This window comes from Panthera uncia, chromosome C2 (assembly GCF_023721935.1).
Source record: "Panthera uncia isolate 11264 chromosome C2, Puncia_PCG_1.0, whole genome shotgun sequence".
NCBI classification, from domain to species: domain Eukaryota; kingdom Metazoa; phylum Chordata; class Mammalia; order Carnivora; family Felidae; genus Panthera; species Panthera uncia.
In genome coordinates this window covers 71,780,592-71,804,093 of record NC_064810.1, presented here as the reverse complement: position 1 = coordinate 71,804,093, position 23,502 = coordinate 71,780,592, and the positions used below count along the sequence as shown (strand labels likewise).

The 23,502-nt window shown below is 38.1% G+C and overlaps 1 protein-coding gene across 4 annotated transcripts in view; it reads right to left on the bottom strand.

The window, feature by feature from the left end:
• ACAP2 (ArfGAP with coiled-coil, ankyrin repeat and PH domains 2) overlaps positions 1 to 22,579 on the bottom strand; it is a 151,975-nt gene extending 129,396 nt beyond the window's left edge. Inside the window, exon 1 of one of the 4 annotated variants that reach the window (XR_007457289.1) lies at positions 22,281 to 22,570. Coding sequence is in view for 2 of the 4 variants with exons in the window: in XM_049628374.1 (XP_049484331.1) it covers positions 22,281 to 22,333 (53 nt within the window). In the remaining 2 variants the exon portion in view is untranslated. Of the gene's footprint in view, positions 1 to 22,280 lie in introns of all 4 variants that reach the window. The other 3 variants (XM_049628374.1, XM_049628373.1, XM_049628372.1) reach the window with 3 other exon arrangements.
• Positions 22,580 to 23,502: the final 923 nt, after the last annotated feature.

Genomic DNA, 23,502 nt, shown 5'->3' with positions numbered 1-23,502 from the left:
TCAATGAAACATTTAAAAGAAAAAGAAAACATTCTTCATATAGAGGACAAAAGCCTTGACACTAAGTCATCTGTTAACTTCCTTTCTTAGAATCAAATGCTACCTTCTAACATTGTCATATTTTTACTTCAATGACCACTACCAGCACCTGTGGCCAGAATGCAGCTGCTGGATTCAAATCAAAAGAGATGCCATTGTTTATATTTCTTGGAATCATAGTAAAGCAGTACTAGTAATGCATTAATGCTGTATTCATAGGGAAGATTACACATAATTTACACAATAGCTGATTGATAAGCAAGAAATCTCCACAACAGCGTTCTACAACTCTGAGTGGTGGTTTGTTTGAATTAAAAGTTTTGTAATTTGTACAGAATTTTTCTATTGTCATAGCTAGCTTTCTTCCATAATTAAAAGATTGCAGTTTTTAAATAAATACTGTAAGAACAAGACCATTTCTTAATATTCTAAAATACTGGGTTCTTCTCAAGAGATTCAGAAACATATTCGCTAAGAATTTTTTTCTAATCAAATATTTAGAAATAAGTTTTTTTGATATATATCTCGACACTATATGTAAAGAATTCCTCTGGAAAGTAATAGAAGTTTTGAATACCAGGCAATTTTCATATGTAAATTAACCCTTCTAGTTCATTTTTCAAGTAAAAAAATGAGTGTCAATGGTTATGGCTTTTTAATCTCTTATGACACAAAACACACATAAAAATAGAGCAAAGTATATGATGCACTCCTACATACCCATGAACTATCTAGTTTCAACAACTGAAACATGGCCATTCTTATTTCATATAGTCCTAACTGTTTCCTGTTGATATACTTTAAAGCAAATCTCAGATGTTGTATTTTATTGATCTTCAATAAGTAAAGAATTTTTAATGGAATCTCTTTATCATTATTATATATAAGAATAATTCCATCAAATATGTCATACTTTTTTCATGTTTGATTTTCCCAGATTGTCTCAAAAATTTATTTTTTACAGTTTTGTTCAAGGCTATCTCATTTTGTACCAAATTGTGATATACTAAAATATCTTGCCTCAAAAGTTAATGTTATATGAACTATCCAAATTTGAACACATCACATCTGTTTTAAGAGCTTCCCACTGTTTCAATGATGATTCACCAAAATCTTTAACATAACATTAAATCTTGCATAATTTGGCCCTTATCCAAATCAAGGCCTCTGACATGACTGAGACCTCTCCTAGCTCCATAATACTAGCTCCAGTATTTTTTTAACAGCTAATGCATCAGTGAGAGATAATGGATTAAAAGAATCAAAAATGGGGCAGCCTTGGTGGCTCGGTCAGTCAAGTGTCCGACTCTTGATTTTGGCCCAAGTCTCGATCTTACAGTTTGTAATATCAAGCCCCGAGTCGGGCTCTGCGCTGATGACACGGAGCCTGCTTCAGATTCTCTCTCCCCCTTTCTCTCTCTCTGGCCCCTCTCTGCTCACGCTCTTTCTCTCTCTCTAAATAAATAAACAAACTTAAAAAAAAAAAAAAGAATCAAAAATGTACATTCAGCTTCAGGTAATAAAAAAGCAACCCACTGCATAAACCTTGATTAGATGCTGTGGGAAAAACTTACTTATACAAGGCATTATTTGCACAGTTGGGAAAATCTGAAGATATAATTACTATTATTAGTGTTATAAATGTATTATGAGGGAGAATGTCCTTATTTTTAGGAGATGCATACTGAGCTTTCAAATGATTTTTTTTTATGTATGTGCTATGTGTATATACATGTATGTGTGTGTGTAAGACAGAGCAAGCAAATGTGCCTAAATATTAACAAGAAATATTGTTACACTATCCATACTACCCAAATCAATACAGATTTCATGTAATTTCTATCAAGACACAACAGCGTTTTCCACATAACTAGAACAATCCTAAAATTCGTTGGAACCACGAAAGATCTCAAATAGCCAAAGCAATCTTGAAAAAGAAAAACAAAACTGGAGGTTTCACAGTCCCAAATTTCAAGTTATACTACAAAGCTGTAGTAATGAAAACAGTATGGTACTGGCACAAAAACAGACATATAGATCAATGGAACACAACAGAAAGCCCAGAAGTAACCCACAATCATATGGTCAATTAATCTTTGACAAACAAGCCAAGAATATACAATGGGAAAAAAGTCTCCTCAACAAATGATGTTGGGAAAACTGGACAACTACACGCAAAAGAATGAAATTAGACCACTTCCTTACACCATACACAAAAACAAACTCAAAATGGATTAAGGACCTAAATGTGAGACCTGAAACCATAAAAATCCTAGAGGAGAGCAGCAAGAGCAGCGGCAGTAATTTCTTTGACATCAGCCATAGCAATATTTTTCTAGACATGTGTCCTGAAGCAAGGGAAACACAACCAAAAATAAACTATTGGGATTATATCAACATCGAAAGCTTGTGTAGCAAAGGAAAACAGCCAACAAAACTAAAACAACCTACGGAATGGGAGAAGATACCTGCAATTGATAAAGCTGATAAAGGGTTAGTATCCAAAATATATAAAGAACTTCTACAACTCAACATCAAAGAACTGAAATAACCCAATTAAAAATGGACAGAAGACATGAGCAGACATTTCTCCAAAGAAGACATACAGATAGCCAACAAACATATGAAAAGACGTTCATCACTTATCATCAGAGAAATGGAAATCAAAACCACAATGAGATATCACCTCACACCTGTCAGAAGGGCTAAAATCAAAAACACAAGAAAAAACAAGTGTTGGCGAGGATGTAGAGAATAAGGAACCTTTATGCACTGTTGGTGGGAATGCGAACTGGTACAACCATTCTGGAAAATAACATGGAGATTCTACAAAAAATTAAAAATGTGGCGCCTGGGTAGGCTCAGTCAGTTAAGTGTCCAACTTTAGCTCAGGTCACGATCTCATACTTTGTGAGTTCAAGTCCCACATCAGGCTCTGTGCTTTCAGTGCAGAGCTTGCTTGGAATTCTCTCTTTCTGCCCCTCCCCAGCTTGCATGCCCTCACTGTCTGAGAATAAATAAAGTTTTAAAAAATTAAAAATAGAACTACCATATGACCCAGTAATTCCACTACCCAAAGAATATAAAAACACTAATTCGAAAAGATACATACACCCCTATGTTTATTGCAGCATTATTTACAATAGCCAAATTATGAAAGCAGCCCAAGTGTCTACTGAAGAAGATGTGGTGCATATATACAATGGAATATCATTCAGCCATAAAAAAGAGTGAAATCTTGCCATTTGCAACAACATGGATGGATCTAGAGGGTATACTGCTAAATGTAGTAAGTTAGCCAAACGAAGACAAATAACATATTATTTCACTCATATTTGGAATTTAAGAAACAAAACAAATGAAAAAAGGGGGAAAAAAACAAACCAAAAAACAGTCTCTTAACTACACAGACAACAAACTGATGGTGACTAGAGGGGAAGTATGGGGGGGGAGGGGGGGGAATGGATGAAATAGGTGATGGGGATTAAAGAGAACACTTAATGAGTACTGAGTAATGTATAGAATCGCTGAATCACTACATTGTATACCTAAAACTAATATGTATATTAACTATACTGGAATTAAAACTTAACAAAAATAATATTTGCTAAAAACAAACAAAGAAAGGAAATTAAAAAGAAAGCTGTGGGGGCACAGGGGAAGAATATAATGCCTCAATTTTTCACTAATATGTTTGGGGTTTTTTTCTTTACCAATAGCACTGATCATTATAAATAAAACTTAAAAAAAAAAAAAAAAAGCCAAGGGGCACCTGGGTGGCTCAGGTGGTTAGGTGTCTCACTTTGGCTCAGTCATGATCTCATGGTCTGTGGGTTCGAGCCCCACATCGGATTCAGTGCTGACAGCTCAGAGCCTGGAGCCTGCTTCAATCTGTGTCTCCCTCCCTCCCTGCCCCTCCCCTGCTCACTCGCTCGCGCACGCGCTCTCACTCTCTCTCTCTCTCAAAAATAAACATTAAAAAATATACATGTAAAGAAATAAGCATGGCTGTGTTCCAATAAAACATTAATTATAGACACTGAAATTTCTGTCTAATTTTCTGTGTCATGAAATTATCTTTTGTTATTTTTCAACTTTAAAAATGCAAAAACTAGGGCACCTGGATGGTTCAGTCAATTAAGCATCTGACTTGGGCTCAGGTCATGATCTCACAGTTTGTGGGTTCAAGTCCCACATGGGGCACTATGCTAACAGCAAAGGGACTGCTTGGGATTCTCTCTCCTTCTCTCTCTGCCCCTCCCTCCGTCCCTCCCTCCCTCCCTCACTCACTCTCTCTCAAAATAAATAAATAAACTTTAAAAAAAAAGTTTCTCTCTCTAAAAAATATATATAGAGAGAGAGAGAAATTAAAAAAATAAAAAATAAGAATTTCAAAATAGTAACAGTAGAGTATTAAACCACAGGGCCCTTCTAAGAGTGGGATCCTCCATCACTGCACAGGTCATATAAAGTACTTCAGATGAGGGGTGCCTGGGTGGCTCAGCCAGTTAAGTGTCCGACTTCAGCTCAGGTCATGATTTCATGGTTTGTGAGTTCCAGCCCCACACTGGGCTCTGTGCTGTCAGCTCAGAGCCTGAAGCCTGCTTCAGATTCTATGTCTCCCTCTCTCTCTGCCCCTCCCTCCCCTGCTCGCGCTGTCTCTCTCTCTCTCAAAATAAATAAACATTAGGGGCACCTGGGTGGCTCAGTCGGTTGAGCATCCGACTTCAGGTCATGATCTCACAGTTTGTGAGTTCAAGCCCCGCGTCGGGCTCTGTGCTGACCGCTCAGAGCCTAGAGCCCACTTCAGATTCTGTGTCTCCCTCTCTCTCTGCCCCTCCCCCCCCTCAAAAATAAACATTTCAAAAAACTTTAAAAAAAATTAAGAAAAATAAACATTAAAGTACTTCAGATGGCCCTAGTACATATAAGAGTACTTTGTTAGCTATCATTACATTTAAACAGTGCTCTTAGTGAACTTCTACTTGCACAATTTTTTCTATATATAATCAAATAAATATCCTTGTTCATATAACTTTGACATTTTTCTTATCATCCCTTAGAAGAATTTCCTTGATATAAAAACGTTGAAGCAAAGTATGTATTTTTAAGTTCTGAGATATTTTACTACTTTGTCCTTTGAAAAAGCTCCACCTGGGGATACCTAGCTGGCTCAGTCAGAAAAGCGTGTGACCCTTGATCTCGGGGTCGTTAGTTTAAGCCTCATGTTGGGTATAGAGATTATTTAAATAAATAAAACTTTAAAAAATCAAAAAGAAAAAGCTCTACCAAACTACACGCTTTCCAACAGTATGAAGACTATTTCCCTAAACTTTCCCCAGCAATGGGAACTCTTTAAATTGTCAGTGTGACAGATAAAGCCTGCTTGCTGTAGCTTTAAATATGCAATCTTATTGCATCTTAATGATTTCTTAGACATTTCTGGACACAATGTTCAGCAGACGGTATTTTCCAAAGATGGCGACACATGGGCATCTACCACATGATCTTGTCATTCTTCCAGCAAGATATGGAGTCTATTTCCCTACTCCCTTAAATCTGGGTGGCCCCTGTGACTGCTCTAAAAGAATATAGTAGAAAGTGTGTTTTCCAAACTTAGCCTTTAATTGGCCTGGTAGCTTCAACTTCCTGTCTCTTAAAAATGAGCTGCCAAAGGGTGCCTAGTTGGCTCAGTAGGAAGAGCATGCAACTCTTGATCTCAGGGCCATGAGTTGGAGCCCCACATTGGGTGCAGAAATTACCAAAAGAAATAAACAAACAAACAAACAAACAAAAATGAGCTGCCATGTAAGTGCAATTACCCTAACACTAAACATGCTGTGAGAAGCCTGAGTACAAGGGAAAGCTCTGAAGGATGAAATGCCATGTGAAGAGAAAGCAGAAAGACCAAGAAGAACCAGGGCAGCAGATATGAAAGTGGATCTTACAGCCTCAGCCACCCAGCTATCAGAACATGGATCACAGATGAACCATCCAGCCAAAACCATTCCAAACACCTGACCTATACACCATGAGCAAAATAAAATGGTTGTTTTTTTTCCTAAATGGTTGGTTTAAGTAACTAAATTTTAGGTTGGTTTATTACATAGCAATAGATAAACTAGAACAAGATTTAAAGTAACCACTGACAAAAATTTTTAAATTTTTAAAATTTAAACCACCTGGGTGGTTCTGTTGGTTAAGCGTCAGACTCTTGATTTCCGCTCAGGTCATGATCTCATGGTTCATGAGATCAAGCCCCATTTCGGGTTCTGCACTGACAACAAGGAATCTGCTTGGGATTCGCTCTCTCTGTCCCTCCCCCCACTAAACAAACTTTAAGAAAAAAAAGGCTCATATATCTCCAAATAAGTATGCACTTTAAAAGTTACGTTAGAAAAACACACTTATTCCAGTGATTTCTCAACTGTTATAACATCTTAACAATTATAGTTACTAAGGAGCTTTAGTTACATTTATTTTTTTTCAAATATCTCATTCTGATTCATGTGATCCAGGGACAACAGTTTCAAAAAGACTTGGATTTTATAAGTAGACATTCAACTGAAAAATTAAGAGTTTATCAAGGTGACAGGATATGACACATTTATTAAATTTTCTATACATGTGCAACAAGACTTAATTCTCTAAATAGCTCAGTTTGTTAAATTATAGTATCTCCTTAGAAACCCCCACATATAAATATGTTGGTAACCTAGAAAGAGACTAGTCAGAGTCCCTTAAAAACTATGACAACCTGACAATCTTTAGGTCCTTTAGAGGACCTAAAGATTTTGGTTTGACTTAATTACTACATTGGAAAAGAAAATTTAAACAATTCATATATTACTTACAGTTTTGCAATTCATCAATAGTACAGTAACAAAAAAGTTCTAAAATAAAAATTAGAGTATGTTATGTGAAAATGAAGAATATAAGACTATTTTATGAAAGTAATTTTGGCAATAAATGTCTGTAGCCTAGGGGCTCCTTGGTGGCTCAGTTGGTTAAGCGCTGGACTCTTGATTTCGGCTCAGGTCATGATCTCATGGTTCATGGGATCGGGTCCCCCAGTGGGCTCTGTGCTGACTGTGGAGCCTAGTGGGGATTCTCTCTCTCCTTCTCTCTCTGCCCCTTCCCTGTTCGTGTGCACACACTCTCTCACTCTCTCAAAATAAATAAATTTAAACAAAAAGTCTGTAGCCTAACACTTGTGTTCAAGGAAGTGTGCTGAGACACCAGAAGCCTCTATTACCAGAGAGTTTATGTATAATCTAAAAAGGAGTGTGAGATGTGACCATATCAGTTTGCAAAGTAAAATTACAAAAGGCTGCACAGAAGTGCCAATTCTGCTTACTAGCTCCAGCTGGGTGTTTATCTCAAACTCAACAAGTACAAAAATTAAATTCTTGATTTTTTACCCAAAACCTGTTCTTCCCTTGCCTTCCCCTTATCAGTAAGCAATACCCCTACACACACAGTTGCTAAAGCCAAAAACGTCACGTTTATTCTTCTAATTTCCTACAAAAAATTCAACAGCAATTCTTATTGATTCTACCACAAAAATTATCTCCACTCTCTACCAAATTATCTCTTGCCTGGCCTAGCCTAATAACTAGTTTCCTGCAATGACTTCCCTAACTGGTCTCTCTATAGTCACTTCTGCCTCTTTACAACTCACTTCCCAAACAGTAGTCAAAATATTTTTATAATATTTTATAATATATATAAAATAATTATATAAATATTATATATATAATATATAATATATAATATATAATATATAATATATTTATAATATAATAAGCCTTATAATTGCTCACCACTGCTAAGAGATTTCTAATGGCTTCCTATCCCACTATTCATAAAATCCAAACTTCTTTCTATGGATGAATTATAAGGCCTAACATGATCTGATCCCTGCTATCTCTCTGAACTTATCTCCTACCACTCTTCCCCTTGCTCACTCTGCTCCAACCCACACTGGCCTTCTTTTTGCTCCTTGAAAATCAAGTTCCTTCCCACCTCAAGGCGTCTGATCTACAATCCTCTCCCGCCCTCTGGCCCCCACCCTAGCACCAGTGACCCAAATTAGTGACCCATATGTCTTCTTATTGTAGAAAACAACCAAACTTCATTGGCTTCCTGATGAAAACACTACATCACCACCTATGAATATTCTTGTCAAAAATGTTCAAACTGAATCTATCCAGAGTAAACAATCAGAAAATTCAGAATGTGGGATATTCTACAAGACGATTTGCCTACACTCTTCAAAAAAGTAAGTAACATGAGATTATTAGCTACCATATTATCTATACTCCAGAAAAGTGGGGGACCAACATATCCAAAACAGATATAAGCAATAAGTGTTACGCTATAACATCTTGATAAAACATATGATAAACCATATTTTAATCATAAAATCTTTCTAGCAATATTGAAAATTTACAACATAGCACTAAATAAAAAAAAAAAATACCAAAACTGCCAAAAATTTGCAATATGATTATAAGGTAATACAAACTACAAGAGTTGAGACTTGGGGATGTTAGGATGGGGTGAATATATTTTGCATGTAGGGGTGCCTGGGTGGCTCAGTCGGTTGAGCATCCGACTTCGGCTCAGGTCATGATCTCACGGTCTGTGGGTTCGAGCCCCACATCGGGCTCTGTGCTGACAGCTCAGAGCCTGGAGCCTGCTTCCAGTCCTGTGTCTCCCTCTCTCTCTGCCCCTCCCCCGCTCTCACTTTGTCTCAGTCTGTCTCTCAAAAATAAATAAATGTAGGGGCGCCTGGGTGGCTCAGTTGGTTAAGCATCTGACTTCGGCTCAGGTCATGATCTCGTGGTTTGTGAGTTCAAGCCCCGCATCAGGCTCTGTGCTGACAGCTCAGAGCCTGGAGCCTGTTTCAGATTCTGTGTCTCCCTCTCTCTCTCTGACCCTCCCCCGTTCATGCTCTGTCTCTCTCTGTCTCAAAAATAAATAAACGTTTAAAAAATAAATAAATAAATAAATAAATAAATGTAAAAAAAAAAAAAACTTTAAAATATATATATATTTTGCATGTAGGTGAGAGGTGAATCTTTGAGAGCCAGAGGGAGGAATTATGGTAGATGGAATAATGGTCCGCTAAGGATATCAACATCCTAATCCCCTAAACCTATAAATAAAGATGAAAATAAATAAAGCTGTAAAGATGAAGTAAAGTGGCACATAGAATTAACATTGATAATCACCTATGGATAAAGAAGATATGGTGTGTGTGTATAAACAAACACACACACACACACACACACACACACACACACGGAGTATTACTCGGCAATCAAAAAGAATGAAATCTTGCCATTTGCAACTACGCGGATGGAACTGGGAGGGTATTATGCTAGGTGAAAATTAGTCAAAGAAAGACAAATATCACATGACTTCATTCATATGAGGACTTTAAGACACAAAACAGATGAACATAAGGGAAGGGAAGCAAAAATAAAAAAATAAAAAAAAAAAAAAAACAGGGAGGGGGACAAAACATAAGAGACTCTTAAATATGGAGAACAAAGGGTTACTGGAGGGATTATGGGACAAGGATGGGCCAAATCGGTAAGGAGCATTAAGGAATCTACTCCTGAAATCATTGTTGCACTATATGCTAACTACCTTGGATACAAATCTAAAAAATAAATTAAATAAAAAAAAATTTTTTTAAAAAGCATTGACAATCATGTAATTTGGGATGGAGAGATTATCCTGGAATTATCAAAGCAGGCCCAACATTATTACCACAAGGGTCTTTATAAAGTGAAAGAGGGAGGCAGAACAGAGAGTGCCCCAGTTATTGCTGGCTCTCAAAATAGAAGGGTGTCATGAGCCAAGCAATGTGGACAGCCTCTTGATACTAGGAAAGGTAAAAAAAAAAAAAAAAAAAAAAAAAAAAAAATTTCTCTTCTAGACCTTCTAGAAAGGAATGCAATCCTGCCAACATCTTGATTTTTGCCAAGTGAGACCTGTATTGAAAGGAACGTAAGATAATGAATTTCTGTTGTTTTAGGCCACTACATTTAGGATAATTTGTTAGAGCAGCGATAGGAAACTAATAACGCTTATTCCATCATTGAACTAAGATGATCATCTGCTACTCTATCTACCTACAAAGGAAAGAGTGAATGCTCTATAGAGAATGGTAACTTCACCCAGAGCATTTACAATTTTTTATATAGAATGTACAGCATTAAATCAAATTGCTGGCCCACTAAAAAAAAAGTAAAGAAGAAGAAAGAAAGAATAAAAAACAAATAGAAATAGACACACAGATGAACTAAATATTGGTTTCATAAGATACTAAAAGTAGCAATAATATATTCATGAAGCCTGAGAAAAATATTCAAGAAACAGATGAAAAGGTGGCAATTTTCACCAAAGAAGAATCTATAAAAAACAAAACCAAATGAAATTTCTACGGGTGAAAAACACAATTGAAGAACTATACAAATAGGTTTAACAGCAGATTATACACAGTAGAAGATGAGCTTAAAAAACAGGAATATAGATCAATAGACAATACTCTACTTTTCTGTGAAGTGTATCCTTTCAGAAAATAATATGAGAGACATGAAGGACACAACAAAAGACTCTAACACATATGTAACTGAGTGTCAGAAGGAGAGAAAAAAGTAAAGCAGAAGCAGGAAATATTTAAAGAGGTAATAGCCAGGAATTTTACAAACTGATGAAAGATATACCCTGCAAACCCCACCGTCTACTGAATGAAGAAACTACAAGCCTCAAACAGGATGAATAAAACAGAAACTACACCTACATACATGATAGTAAAATTGCTGAAACCAGTCAAAGAAAAAGAATCTTAAAAACAGCAGAGGAAAAAAAGATACATTATCCTCAAAAGAGCAACAAAAAGACTAATAAAACTTGTAACATAAATAATAAAGGCAGAAAAAGCAAACAAAAGACAATGAAATGACATTGTTCCAAAAAAAAAAAAAAGCCAACTTACTATTCCATGCTTTGGGAAATAGCCTTCCAACATCAAAGAAAAACAAAGTCACTTTCAGACAAAAACTGAGATAACTCTTAGTCAGCAGATAAACCCTAAAAGAAATACCAAAGGATGCCTTCAAATTAAATGATATATGTGCTAGGAAGTATGTTGTTTTATCCGTACAAAACTATTACCTGAAAATAACCAATAAAACCTAGTCTCTTTATTATTATTAGTGTAATACATTGACTCAAAAATCCAAAGAGGTGGATTCCCAACAAGCAGAAAACTGGGAATCAAAGTAAAACCATAAAGCAACAAGTTAACCATTAAAAAAAAAAAAAAAAAAAAAATCAACAGGAAAAGTTTTGTTTATTTAAAAATGAACACAATTCTGGCTAGAACTACGAAAATTAAAATGGTTAGCTCCATCGATTTTAATTTTGCATTAGTATACACACTTTGCACACATCTTGTCTAAAAGGGACTCTAAAATACATAAAGTTAAATCCTGTATACTAATTGTCTGAGTACCCTCTCTACTTACCGCCTTTCAATTGAACTGTTTTACTGTGTACTGCACTGTATTTTTTTATCAGTGAAAATTTTTATATTTAAATTTGAGTATGTCTGGGGCATCACAGAAAATATAAAAAATGTAAAGGGAAAACTAACTATATTTCATTAAAGAATCCTGACTTTTTTTTTTTTTTAAGTAATCTCTCTACCCAATGTGGGATTTGAACTTACAACCCTGAGATCAGAGTCGCATGCTCCACTGACTGAGCCAGTCAGGCACCCCTTATTCAAAATACAAATTACTACAGGATTATAATCTAGTCAACTCTTTCTGTGAGAATTCTTCATCTCTGGAATAGGAATAGCGATATAGTCATTTAACTCACATTTTTTCTCATCTAACTTCCAGATCCTTCCAGAGATATAATTCAAAGGAAATAGACTTCTGGTAATCTCAAATAAACATATATTTCCTCACAGTAGTTTTCTTCCATGACTTCTCAGTTTACTTATCCTTTGCTCTGACAGCATTTCAGTTGTAAATCTTTAAGGCATTGTGTCTTCCATTTTGGTTTTTTTTCCTCCTCTTCTTTTGCTCACTCTACCTTCTTAAATACTACAAACATAAAATCTATAAATGGCTCTTTTTTAAGACCTTTACTGGTCTCCTTTTACAAAGTTAAGTGAAGTTTGCCCATCTATTTATAGTCTTTCATTATCCACAACACAGATGATTTTCATACATACAAGTAACATGTCTAATTCTTCATGCATTCTAGACACTCCCAACTGGTAGTTTATTTCCACATAGGAAAGCAGCATCTTTAACTAAATCATCAAACTTCCTTTCAAGGATACAAAAGAGGAAAGGGAATTACCATTATTAAGTGGGTTCCTCCCTATCTACTTCTATGAAATACAGTATTATTCTTATTCACGGAGGCTGAGAAAAATTAAGAAACCTGCCCAAAGGTCTCTCACTACCAATAAGTGAAAAAGAAGTCAAACAGATCATCTGCTTTTAGAGTTTATATACTTGATCCATATTCACTACCCTAAATAAGTGTTCTCAGTACAAATTATGCTTTGCCCTATCAACGGCACAGAAACTTCCAGTTAAACACTGCAGGTTAGATACACCCATTTACCTCCATCTTCTCCAAAGTCCAATTAAAATGACAGGAAAAAAAATTTTTTTAAGTGCTAAGCCACAAAGACAAAAAAGAGAAGCAATAACAACAGTAGCAACACAATTCTGGCAACTGAAAGGCAGATAAAAAGAACAGTAACTCACTTAGACCAGAGTCTAAGTCTTCAAAGTGCACTGGTAAAGCCAATTTGAAGCCAGAAGATTCGCAATACAGAATCCCAAAATAGTTACTGAATATATGCTGAACAATGATCATGAGCAGCTTTCATGTGCTTACCGATCATATGTATATCTTATGTTTATCCAAATCTTTTGCCCATTTTTAATTAGGTTATTTGCTCTTATTGTTGAGCTGTAGAGTTCTTTATATTCTTTGGATACAAATCCCTTACATGATTTGCAAATATTTCCTACCACTCTAAAGGTCGAAGGTTGTCTTTTCACATTCTTGATGTGTCCTTTGAAGCACGAAAGTTTTAAATGTTGATGAAATCCAATTTGTCAATTTTTTCTTTAGTTGCTTGTACTTTAGGCATCATATCTAAAAAACCATTGCCTAATTCAAGACCACAAACATTTACTTCCATGTTTTCTAAGAATTTTATAGTTTTAGCTCTTATATTTAGGTCTGTGATCCATTTTGACCTAATTTTGCATATGATCCAATACAGGGGTCTAAATTCATTCTTTTATATGTAGATATCCAGTTGTTCCAGCACCATTTGTTTAAAAAGTTATTCTTTCTTCACTGATTATACTGGAGCCCTTGTCAAAACCTGGTTTACCATAAATGTAAGGGTCTCTGGACTCTCAATTCTATTCCACTGATGTATATATATCTTGCTTTGATGCTAATACCACACTGTCTTGATTACAATAGCTTTGTAGTGTTTCTTTTTTCATTTATTTATTTATTTATTTATTTATTTATTTATTTATTTATGAGAGAGACAGACTGAGTATGAGCGGGGGAGGGACAGAGAGAGAGGGAGACGCAGAATCTGAAGCAGGCTCCAGCTCCGAGCTGTTAGCACAGAGCCCGACACGGGGCTCATGACCTGAGCCAAAGTCAGACACATAACTGACTGAGCCACCCAGGTGCCCTAGTTTTGTAATGTTTTTAAACTGGGAAGTGAACCCTCCAATTTTGTTCTTCTTTTTCAAGATTGTTTTGTCTATTCTGGGTCACTTTCATTTCCATATGAATTTTAGGATCAGCTTACCAATCTTCACAGAAATTAGCTAAAACTTTGATAGAGATTGTGTTTAGTCTGTAGATCAATTTGGGATATTGTAATCTTAATAATATTAAGCCTTCTGATCCATGAACGTGGAATATCTTTCCATTTATTTAGGTCTTTAAGTTCTTTCAGTGATATTATATGGTTTTCAGTGTTTAGTCTTATACTTCGTTGGTTAAATTTATGTTCATGTATTTTATCCTTTTTTGATGCCACTGTCAAATGGAATGATTTTCTTTGCTAGTACACAGAAATACAAATGACTTCTGTACACTGACCTTACATCCTGCAGCCTTGATGAACTTACTAGTTTCAACTGATTTTGGTAGATTCCTTAAGATTTTCTATATACAAGATATATAATCTAAGAGTAAAGACAATTTTACTACCTTTTTTTTTTAAGAGAGAGCATGTGTGAGCGGGGTAGGGGCAGCAGGAGAGGGAAAGAGAATTTTAAACAGGCTCCATGCCCAGCACAGGGCCCAAGACAGGGCTTGATCTCCAAGATTGTGAGATCATGACCTGAGCTGAATCAAGAGTTGGATGCTTAACTGACTGAGCCACCCAGGTGTCCCACTATTTCTTTATTTATACAGATGCCTTTTATTTTTCTTTCCCACCAAATACTCTGGTTATAACCCCCACTACATTGTGGAACAGAAGTGGACAGACTTTTGTTCATGGCTGTAAGGGAAAACTTTTAGTCTTTCACCCTTAAGTATGATGTTAGCCCGGAATGTTTCATAGATATCCTTTACCAAGTTGAGGAAGTACTCTATTCATGCTTTATTATTTTCACCATGAAAGTATTTTCACCAGGAAAGTGTGTGGGATTGCCAAATGCTTTTTCTGTACCCATTAAAATGATTACAGAGGTGCCTGGGTGGCTCAGTTGAGTGAGCAGTCGACTCCATTTCGGCTCATGCCAAGATCCCAGGTTCATGGGTTCAAGCCCCGTATCAGGCTCCATGGTGAACGTGGAACCTGCTTGAGATTCTCTCTCCCTCTCCCCCTCTGCCTCTCTCCCTCACTCACACTCTCACTCTCTCTCTCAAATAAAAAAAAAAAAATTACATAGTTTTTGCTCTTTATTCTACTAATGTGGTATATTACATTCATTGATTTTTGCATTCCTGGATAAATCTTATTTGGTCATGATATACAATCCTTTTTATATATTGCTATATTGGGTTTGCCAATATTTTATTAAGGACTTTTATAACTATTTATAAGGGATATCAGTCTGTTGTTTTCTTGTGGTATCTTTGGCTTTTGTAATACTAGCCTCACAGAATTACTTGGTCTGAGTGACACCTCCTCTTCTATTTCATTTAAAAAGTTTGTAAGAGTATTGTTAGTCACTTGTAAACACTTGGAAGAATTCTTTGGTAAGGCCATCTTGGCCTGGGCTTTTCCTTTGGGGAAGCTTTTTGATTACTAATTCAATCTCTCTCTCTCTCTCTCTCTCTCTCTCTCTCTAACTCTATTTAGATTTTCTATTTCTTCTTGAGTTGGTTTCAGTAGATTGCATCTTTCTAGGAATATATGCATTTCATCTAGCTTAACTTGTTAACTTGTTAGAATTATTTACAGTGTTCTCTTATAACCCTTTCTGTTTCTGTAGGACAAAGCAATAGCCTCCCTTTCGTTCCTGAATCTAGCAGTTTGAGTCTTCTTTTTTCTTGGTCGGTCAGTCTAAAGACTTGTCAATTTTACTGATCTTTTTGAAAAACTAACTTTTGGTTTCATGACTTTTTCTATTGTTCTTTGAGTCTCAACTTTCATTTATTTCTGCTCTAGTCTTCTTTAGTTCCTCCATCTGCTTTGAAATCAGTTTGCTCGAGATGGATGGTTTGATCACAGGTATTTACAGGTGTTTACAGGTATAAATGTCCCTCTAGGCACTGCTTTAGCTGCATCCCATAAGCTTTGGTATGTGGTTTTATTTTCATTTGTCTAAAGTATTTCCTAATTTCCTTTATGATCTCTTCTCAAATCCATTGGTTACTTTGGAGTATGTTACTTAATTTCCACATATTTGTGAATTTTTCAGATTTTCTTCTGTTACTGATTTCTAATTTCATTTCATTGTGGTCAAAGAACATATTTTGTATGGTTTCAAAACTTTCAAATTTACTGAAGCTTGTTTAATAGCCTAACATATAGACTATGCTGGAAAATGTTTCACGTGTACTTGAGAAGAACGGAAATTCTGCTTTTGTTGCGTGACATGTTCTATAAATATCTATTAATTACATCTATTATAATTATACCTATTATATAGCCATTTATTATATATCTATTATTATCTTGTTTGTTTATACTGTTGTTCACATCTTCTACTTCCTTGTTGATCTTCTGCTTAGTTGTTCTACCCATTATTTAAAGTATTTAGAGGTGCCTGGGTGGCTCAGTCCATTAAGTGTCCAACCTTGATCTTGGCTCAGGTCATAATTTCACAATTCGTGCATTCAAGCCCCACATCGGGCTCTGCACTGGCAGCATAGAGCCTGCTTGCGATTCTGTCTCCCTCTCTCTCTCTCTCTCAAAAATAAAATAAACATTAAAAAAAGAAATATTTATGTCTCCAACTCTCTATTTGTTCCTTCAATTCTGTCAATTTTTGCTTTATGTATTTTGGTGCTCTGCTAAATGCATGTTTGTAGGTGTTATGTCTTCCTGATGGATTGACTATTTTATTATTATAAAATGTCCTTTATCTTTAGTAATTTTTGTCTTAAGATATATTTTAGCTGACATTAGTATAGTCATTCCAGCTGTCTTTTGAGTATTGTTTGAATGATTTATCTTTTTTGTCCCTTTACTTCCAATCTTTTTGCACCTTTGAATCTAAAGTATGCTTTTAACTTTTTTAAACATACATTTATTTTTGAGAGACAGAGAGAGACAAAGCATGAGCAGGGGAGGGGCAGAGAGAGACAGAACCACAGAATCCAAAGCAGGCTGCAGGCTCTGAGCTGTCAGCACAGAGCCCAAGGCAGGGCTCAAACCATCGAACAATGAGATCATCGAATCATGAGTCGGGGGCTTAACTGACTGAGCCACCCAGGCACCTCTAAAGTATGCTTCTTATGAGTTTGAGCCCCACATTGGGTGTGATTACTTAAAAATAAATAAATAAAAATAAACGGTTGTTAAAGAAAAAACTAAAGTATGTTTCTTGTAAACAGATATAGTTGGATCATCACTGAAATTTTACATAAGAAAAAGTTTTAAAGAAATTAGGTCAAAATGCATTAAAAAGGCATACCCTCTTCTGAAATTGAAGAAACTACTGCAAAGACAAAATATTCAAGGTCAGTAAATTTCTGAAAAAAAAAAAATTATGGTAAACTTGTCCCACCAGATATCATAACAGACTATAAAGTATTGTAAATATTGACATTTGAAGAATAAATACATTAGTGAAAAGGAGTAGAATACAGAAAAATACATATGTATGTATGTATGTAATATTAAATCAAGAGGGAGAAAATTATTCAATAAAAGGTGTTAGGACAAGTGGCTTCCATTAGGAAGGAAAGAAAAGTAGATGATCTCTCAAAACTAAAATCCAGTTGCATTACATAAAACTAAAAATTACTATGAAATGATAGAAAAATATCCTATAAATAATAATGGGATAGGGGAGACTTTTCTAGGCAATACACAAAAGTCAGTTTTTAAATTTCTGTATGATAACAAACATCATAAACATACTTAATGCAAATTTAATTAATGCAGCTAATTAATGCCTGTGGCTGGAGAGAGAGCACAAGAGTGAATTCACTTCCAGGTCCACCATTTAAAAATCTACTTTTAAGAAAGTGAATTTACAGGCACCTGGGTGGCTCAGGAGTTTAGGTGTCCAACTCTCGATCTCAGCTCAGGTCATGAGAGTGTGGAGCCTGCTTGCAAGTCTCTCTCCCTCTCTTCAGACCCCTCCCCCACTTGCACCTTCATGCATGAGCTTTCTCTCTTTCAAAATAAATAAACATTTTTTTTTTAAAAATGAATTTAACTTCTCAAAAGATTGAGTTTTGGATTTTTTTATTTTAAAAATGAGAATAATTGCTACCTCACAATATATTTTAACATTCAGTGAGAGAATAGCTATAAAAGCATCTAGTATGAAATCTGGCACATTATAGAAGCTTGTTCTTCCTTAGTTCAACTTAAGTTGGTATTACATCAAATGAAGAATTACAAGCTGCAATGGGGAACAGCAGGATTCCTGTATTTTGGTTCATGATAAAACTACTTTATAATTAATTCCATTCTATTGTGTCTGAAAGAAAATACAATTCCCCTCATCCCTCACCCACTATATTTGCCATGTGTAAAGTGTCAGTTGTTAAGAGTGTATCTGTTTCAAAGATGGAAGGTAAAGTGGCAATGCAGCCAGGATTGGCACTAGTTTAAGAGCAAAACATAACTAATACATATATAATTACATCTTATGTCAATGTCTTTCACCCATTAAAACCTTTCTCCACAAAACATCTTTTTTAAGATGGTTTTCCTAAGTTCTTCCAACAAGGACCATATCTGAAATAGAAACTACAAATGGAAAACCTTCAGAATGGTGCACAATAAACACCGGCTAGGATAAAACATAAATGTATCAGGTAAAGACAAAAGTTTTGAAGACTTGCTAATGCCAATATTTTTACATTTGAACACTGGTTAGAACAAAAATGCTTCAGAATTCAGAAAGCGCAAATTCAATTTTTTGTTTCAAACAAAATATTCACTTCCTGCATGAACCATAATATGTTTAAGTAGAGGAAAAGCACAATTTTTATTAAAATTTTATAAAATTTTAAAGAGCAACTACCCAAAAAATTAGAGTCCAAACAAATTCAAACTTCTTCAAGATATGTTGGTCAAAATGGAAAATTCCCACTTAAAAAAAAAAGTACACTTAAACGTGTACTTTCTTGTAGAGTTTTAGATGAACAAGATTTTGACCTTTAGACTGGTTTTTAAAAAACTAAAAAGGGAATTTTTTATTTACACAAAATTACACAATGCAATGTGCCCTCCAATCTAAAAACAAAACCAAAAAAAAGGGCTTTGGAATGTAAAAGTAACCATTGGCTTTGGCTCTATTCAAATTACTAAAGACAACGTTGCAATAGTAACATCCTCTCCCTACTTCAACCAATCCCCCCACTATTTTCCTTATCAACTTAGCAAGAAAATTAATGTTTACACTTGAACACTGATGAAATTTTTCTTCAGCAAGATCTGCCTTCTGCATCAATTCTATAGTATCCAAGGTAGTTATGTCTCCACGCCAGACTTAAATGCCATAAGATTCGTTTGTGAAGGCGCGCCTGGATGGCTCAGTCAGTTAAGAATCCGACTTCGAGGGGCGCCTGGGTGGCTCAGTCGGTTGAGCCTCCGACTTCAGCTCAGGTCACGATCTCACGGTTCGTGAGTTGGAGCCCCGAATCAGGCTCTGGGCTGATGGCTCAGAGCCTGGAGCCTGCTTCCGATTCTGTGTCTCCCTCTCTCTCTGCCCCCCCCCCCCATTCATGCTCTGTCTCTCTCTGTCTCAAAAATAAACATTAAAAAAAATTAAAAAAAAAAAAAAGAATCCGACTTCGATTCAGTTGTGATCTCCCAGTTCATGGGTTCAAGCTCCACATCAGGCTCTCTGCTGTCAGGGCGGAGCCTGCTTCAGATCCTCTGCCCCCCACCGGAGCTCATGCTCTTGTTCTCTCTCTCAAAAATAAACTTTAAAAAAAATATGTATACTTTTTTAAGATTCACTTGTGAAGGAAAATAAAAGTAAGAATCAGTTTAAAAAAAAAACAACACAACAGATCAGGACACTACAAGGAATAAACAGTGTAGCTGCCTTACTATGAGAAAACAAAAATGAAAGAAAAGAAGCCCAGCCCTCACAAACCTAATATGAAAGATTCAATATATCACCCACAACATGCACAATACTCTTAAAAGTCAAGTTTCTCTTATACATAAAGCATATGAGTAAAAGACTCTAAAATATTCTTTTCAAATGCTATACAAACTTCATACTAATGGGGTTATAGAAAGACTGGAAAAATTAGGAATGTGAATGATGAGACTTATACTTCTCAGTGTACTTCCCTCTTTTGCAAATCTAATCTAGTTCCAAAAATGTATACCAGATATTGGAGTTCTTTGGATCTTGATTTCTCTTCCCAATTTGCAGCCAACGATAACTGGAATACTGGAAGCAACTCTTGAAAAATCTCTACTATTTAATTAAAATTGAACAGACATTATATTCAAGTTTAACAAAATTCACTATAATATTCCATACAACTTAATCAGTATCTTTCCCTCTTATTTTATATTCTTTGATTTCAAAAACAGAGACATCACATGGTCTATGAACAAAACCAGTGGCTACAAGTATTTCCATATCACTTCTCTCACCTTTTTTTTAAAACATCGAACTTAAAATGTGAAATAAATTGAGCACACAGCCACACTCTCCAGAGGGAAAACGCTGTTACTTCATTAAAAAAAAAAAAAAAAGTTGGGGCACCTGGGTGTCTCAGTCTGCTAAGCTTCCAATTGTTGATTTCTGCTCAGCTCATGATCTTGTGGTTGGAGGGATCCAGCCACACTTGGAGGCCTGCACTGACAGCAAAGAGCCTGCTTGGGATTCTCTCTCCCACCCCCCTTCCCCTCCCCCGCTGGTGTGCTCATGCTCTCTCTCTCTCTCTCAAAATAAATAAACTTAAAAAAAAAAAAAAAAAGGCTGAGTCATATAAATAAAATTCACAAAAAGCAGAGTATTCTGAGGTACACTTCAAAAATTACTTCATTCGCCACAGTCTGGACTGTAACCTACAGAGTTGTCCTAAGCAACCCATGTGTGTTTCCTCCAGGACCTTTATTCACACGGAGCATAAAACTTTTAAAAACTAATACCTACAATAGCAATCAAACCAGATGCAGCTTTTTACAAGCAACAGCCCTAGCCCTAAGCTCCAAATAAAATTAACACTCCTCCCCCGCCAAAAAAAAAGCAAAAGTCAAAACAAAAACACGTTCTTAAATTTTCTCTTAGACGTAGGAGTTCCTTAGTTTTACAATTCTTTTTCTTTGCTTTTCACTGAAAAGAGAATGGGAAATCAGTGATAAGAACGAACAGTGAGTTCCCAGGAGAAGGATACAAGAATTTACAATGAGGCTTGGCCTAGAGATCATCGGGCACACACACACCAATGCTCAGGGAGCGCTTTCAAGAAATGTCAGTGTCTAAATCAAGTCTATGGCCGCATTTTTTTTTTTTTTAAGGCCTAAGGACAGCCTTATAAATGGCCATAAAATACAATCTATCAAAACTATTCTCCAGAAACAATTAAGAGTGTCCTAGGATGCCCGGAACGTCAAGAACAAGTACTCTGGACGCCCTCGGGACTGCCGCCTCTCACATGGGAAGCAGGCCAGCCCATGTGAATCGGAGTGCCACCACGTCGGTTTACGTGACAGATCCACTGGGAGCATCCGAGTGTGATCCGGGGCCCTCCCGGACGGACGCTGCTGGAAGAGGAACACACATCCAATCTTCAGGGCCCTCCTACTTCCGTTCTCAAAACAGAAATGCACTGTTTCTCTTAGTCCTCAGCCCTCAGCCCAGTACCTCTCGACAGCGGGGAGAGCTCAAGTGGAAAGAAAAGCAGACCGTCTCGCGTCAGGGTGCATAGAATGCGGGTTGGTCAAAGCCCTCCCGCCCCCAGCTCCGGTGCAAATCCACCGCCAGCGCCTCCCGGAGCGCCCCCCTGGCAGGGGACACGCAAGCAGCAGCAGTCCCAGTTCGCCCCACTCCTTCCTCCCCGGGGTAAGGGGGAGCGGAAAAGCGCAAAGAGGAACTAAGTGAACTGCAAGAGGGTGCACTGCAAGCTCCTCAAAGAGGGGGTGGGGTGGGAGTGGAAACGAAGAAGGAGCGGAAGGAAGGGGAAAAGAGCAGCAAGAGGAAGGGGACGAGAGCGCGCGCCCGCAAAGGGCACGAGTCTCCGGGGACGCGGCTGCACCCTGGTTCCTCGAAGCGGACGGTGCTCCCGGCGTCTGGGCGCTCCTCCCCGGGGCAGAGGGTGAGGAAGCGGGACGAGGGGGCGACGTCCCCCTCCCGGCCCAGCCTCAGCCCTCAGCAAGGGTCAGTTGGGGCTGCAGTGCCCTCGCCGGGTCCGAGCTGCGACAACGGCCGCTGGCCTCGTCGGAAGGCGCGGACTGCAGGGCCCTCGGCGCGCTCAGCGGGCCTGCTTTCACGCCCCCACCCCCGGGGGAGGCAGCTCCGGGGTGACGGCCGCTGGGCGGCCTCGCCGGTTACCTGAAGCGGGGCGAGTCCTTCAGACACTCTTCGAAATCCACCGTCATCTTCATCCTGCCTCCGCCTCGCCTCGCAGGCGGCGCGAGAAGAGCCGAGGGAGCCGCGGGAGCGGCTGCGCTGGGGACAGACAGCTACGGCGGGCGCACGGCCGCGACTAGCGCTGCGCGGAGCTGCGGAGGGCGCCTCGTCCGCTGGTCATAGCAGCCGCGAAGACGGTGGCGGCAGCGGCGGCTCGTCAGGCCCCAGTCCGGCCCCTCTTCCTCCCGCCCCCAGCTGAGCGGCGGCCACAGGGAAACCGCCCGGGAGTGACAGCCTCCGCCAGCCAGCCACGAAGCCGGCGGCCAATGGGAGGGGCTTCCGGAAGCACCGCCTGCGGGCGCTCCGGCAACACACCTGAGCGACGGCAGCTCGAGCCAATGAACAGCGCGACCGTGGGTGCCTCCTTGCCACAAGCGTCCCCGAGGGCCAACCGGGAGGCGCAGGAGTCGTTAGGCGGGACGCACCGGTTGCTGGGAGGCCAGCGGCTGAGGCTCCTTGGGAAGGAAGTCACGTGGCTGCGCTCCGCGCTTCCCTCGAAGCCTCCGCCTCTTCTCCGGCTTCTCAGCCCCGCCCTGCTGAGCTGCCAACGCGGAGGAGCCGCCGCCTGCAGGTCTGAGGAAGGAGAGTTGCTTTTCAAGGCAGCTTAGGCAGAAATGTGTAGAGGCTGAGAGTAGAATTACCGAAGGAAGAGATAGGCTAAGCCACCACTTTAAGTTTAGGGAAACTGAGGTCAGGAGAGGAGCGAGGGTAGCTTTAATGATAAAATCCGTCTTTCACTAACTAACTTCACCTTGTAATAACTTGGAAATATCTCCCACGTATATCTTCTCATATAACTAAGAGACTACTTCCTGAAGGAGCTGGCATTTGGGGTGAGCATCGAAAGGTTCAGAAGGATTCCGACAGGTAGAAGTAGGTCGTTTCGTATGGAGGAAAGCTTTCAAAACCGCTGAACACATTTCTCCTTACTGACACTTTTCTCTCAGTAGCTTTCACCAGTTCAAAGATGATAGGGTTCTGAAAATCAGGCTCACTTCCTCCAACTTGCAACACCTGCCCACCGATCCACGATTGATTTGGAGCCGTGCAAGATATGCATCGCCTGATCCAACCAGGCAGGTATTTCTGATTTTAAAATGCCATTGACTGGGGAAAAAAAGGATACATTATATTTAAATGTAAC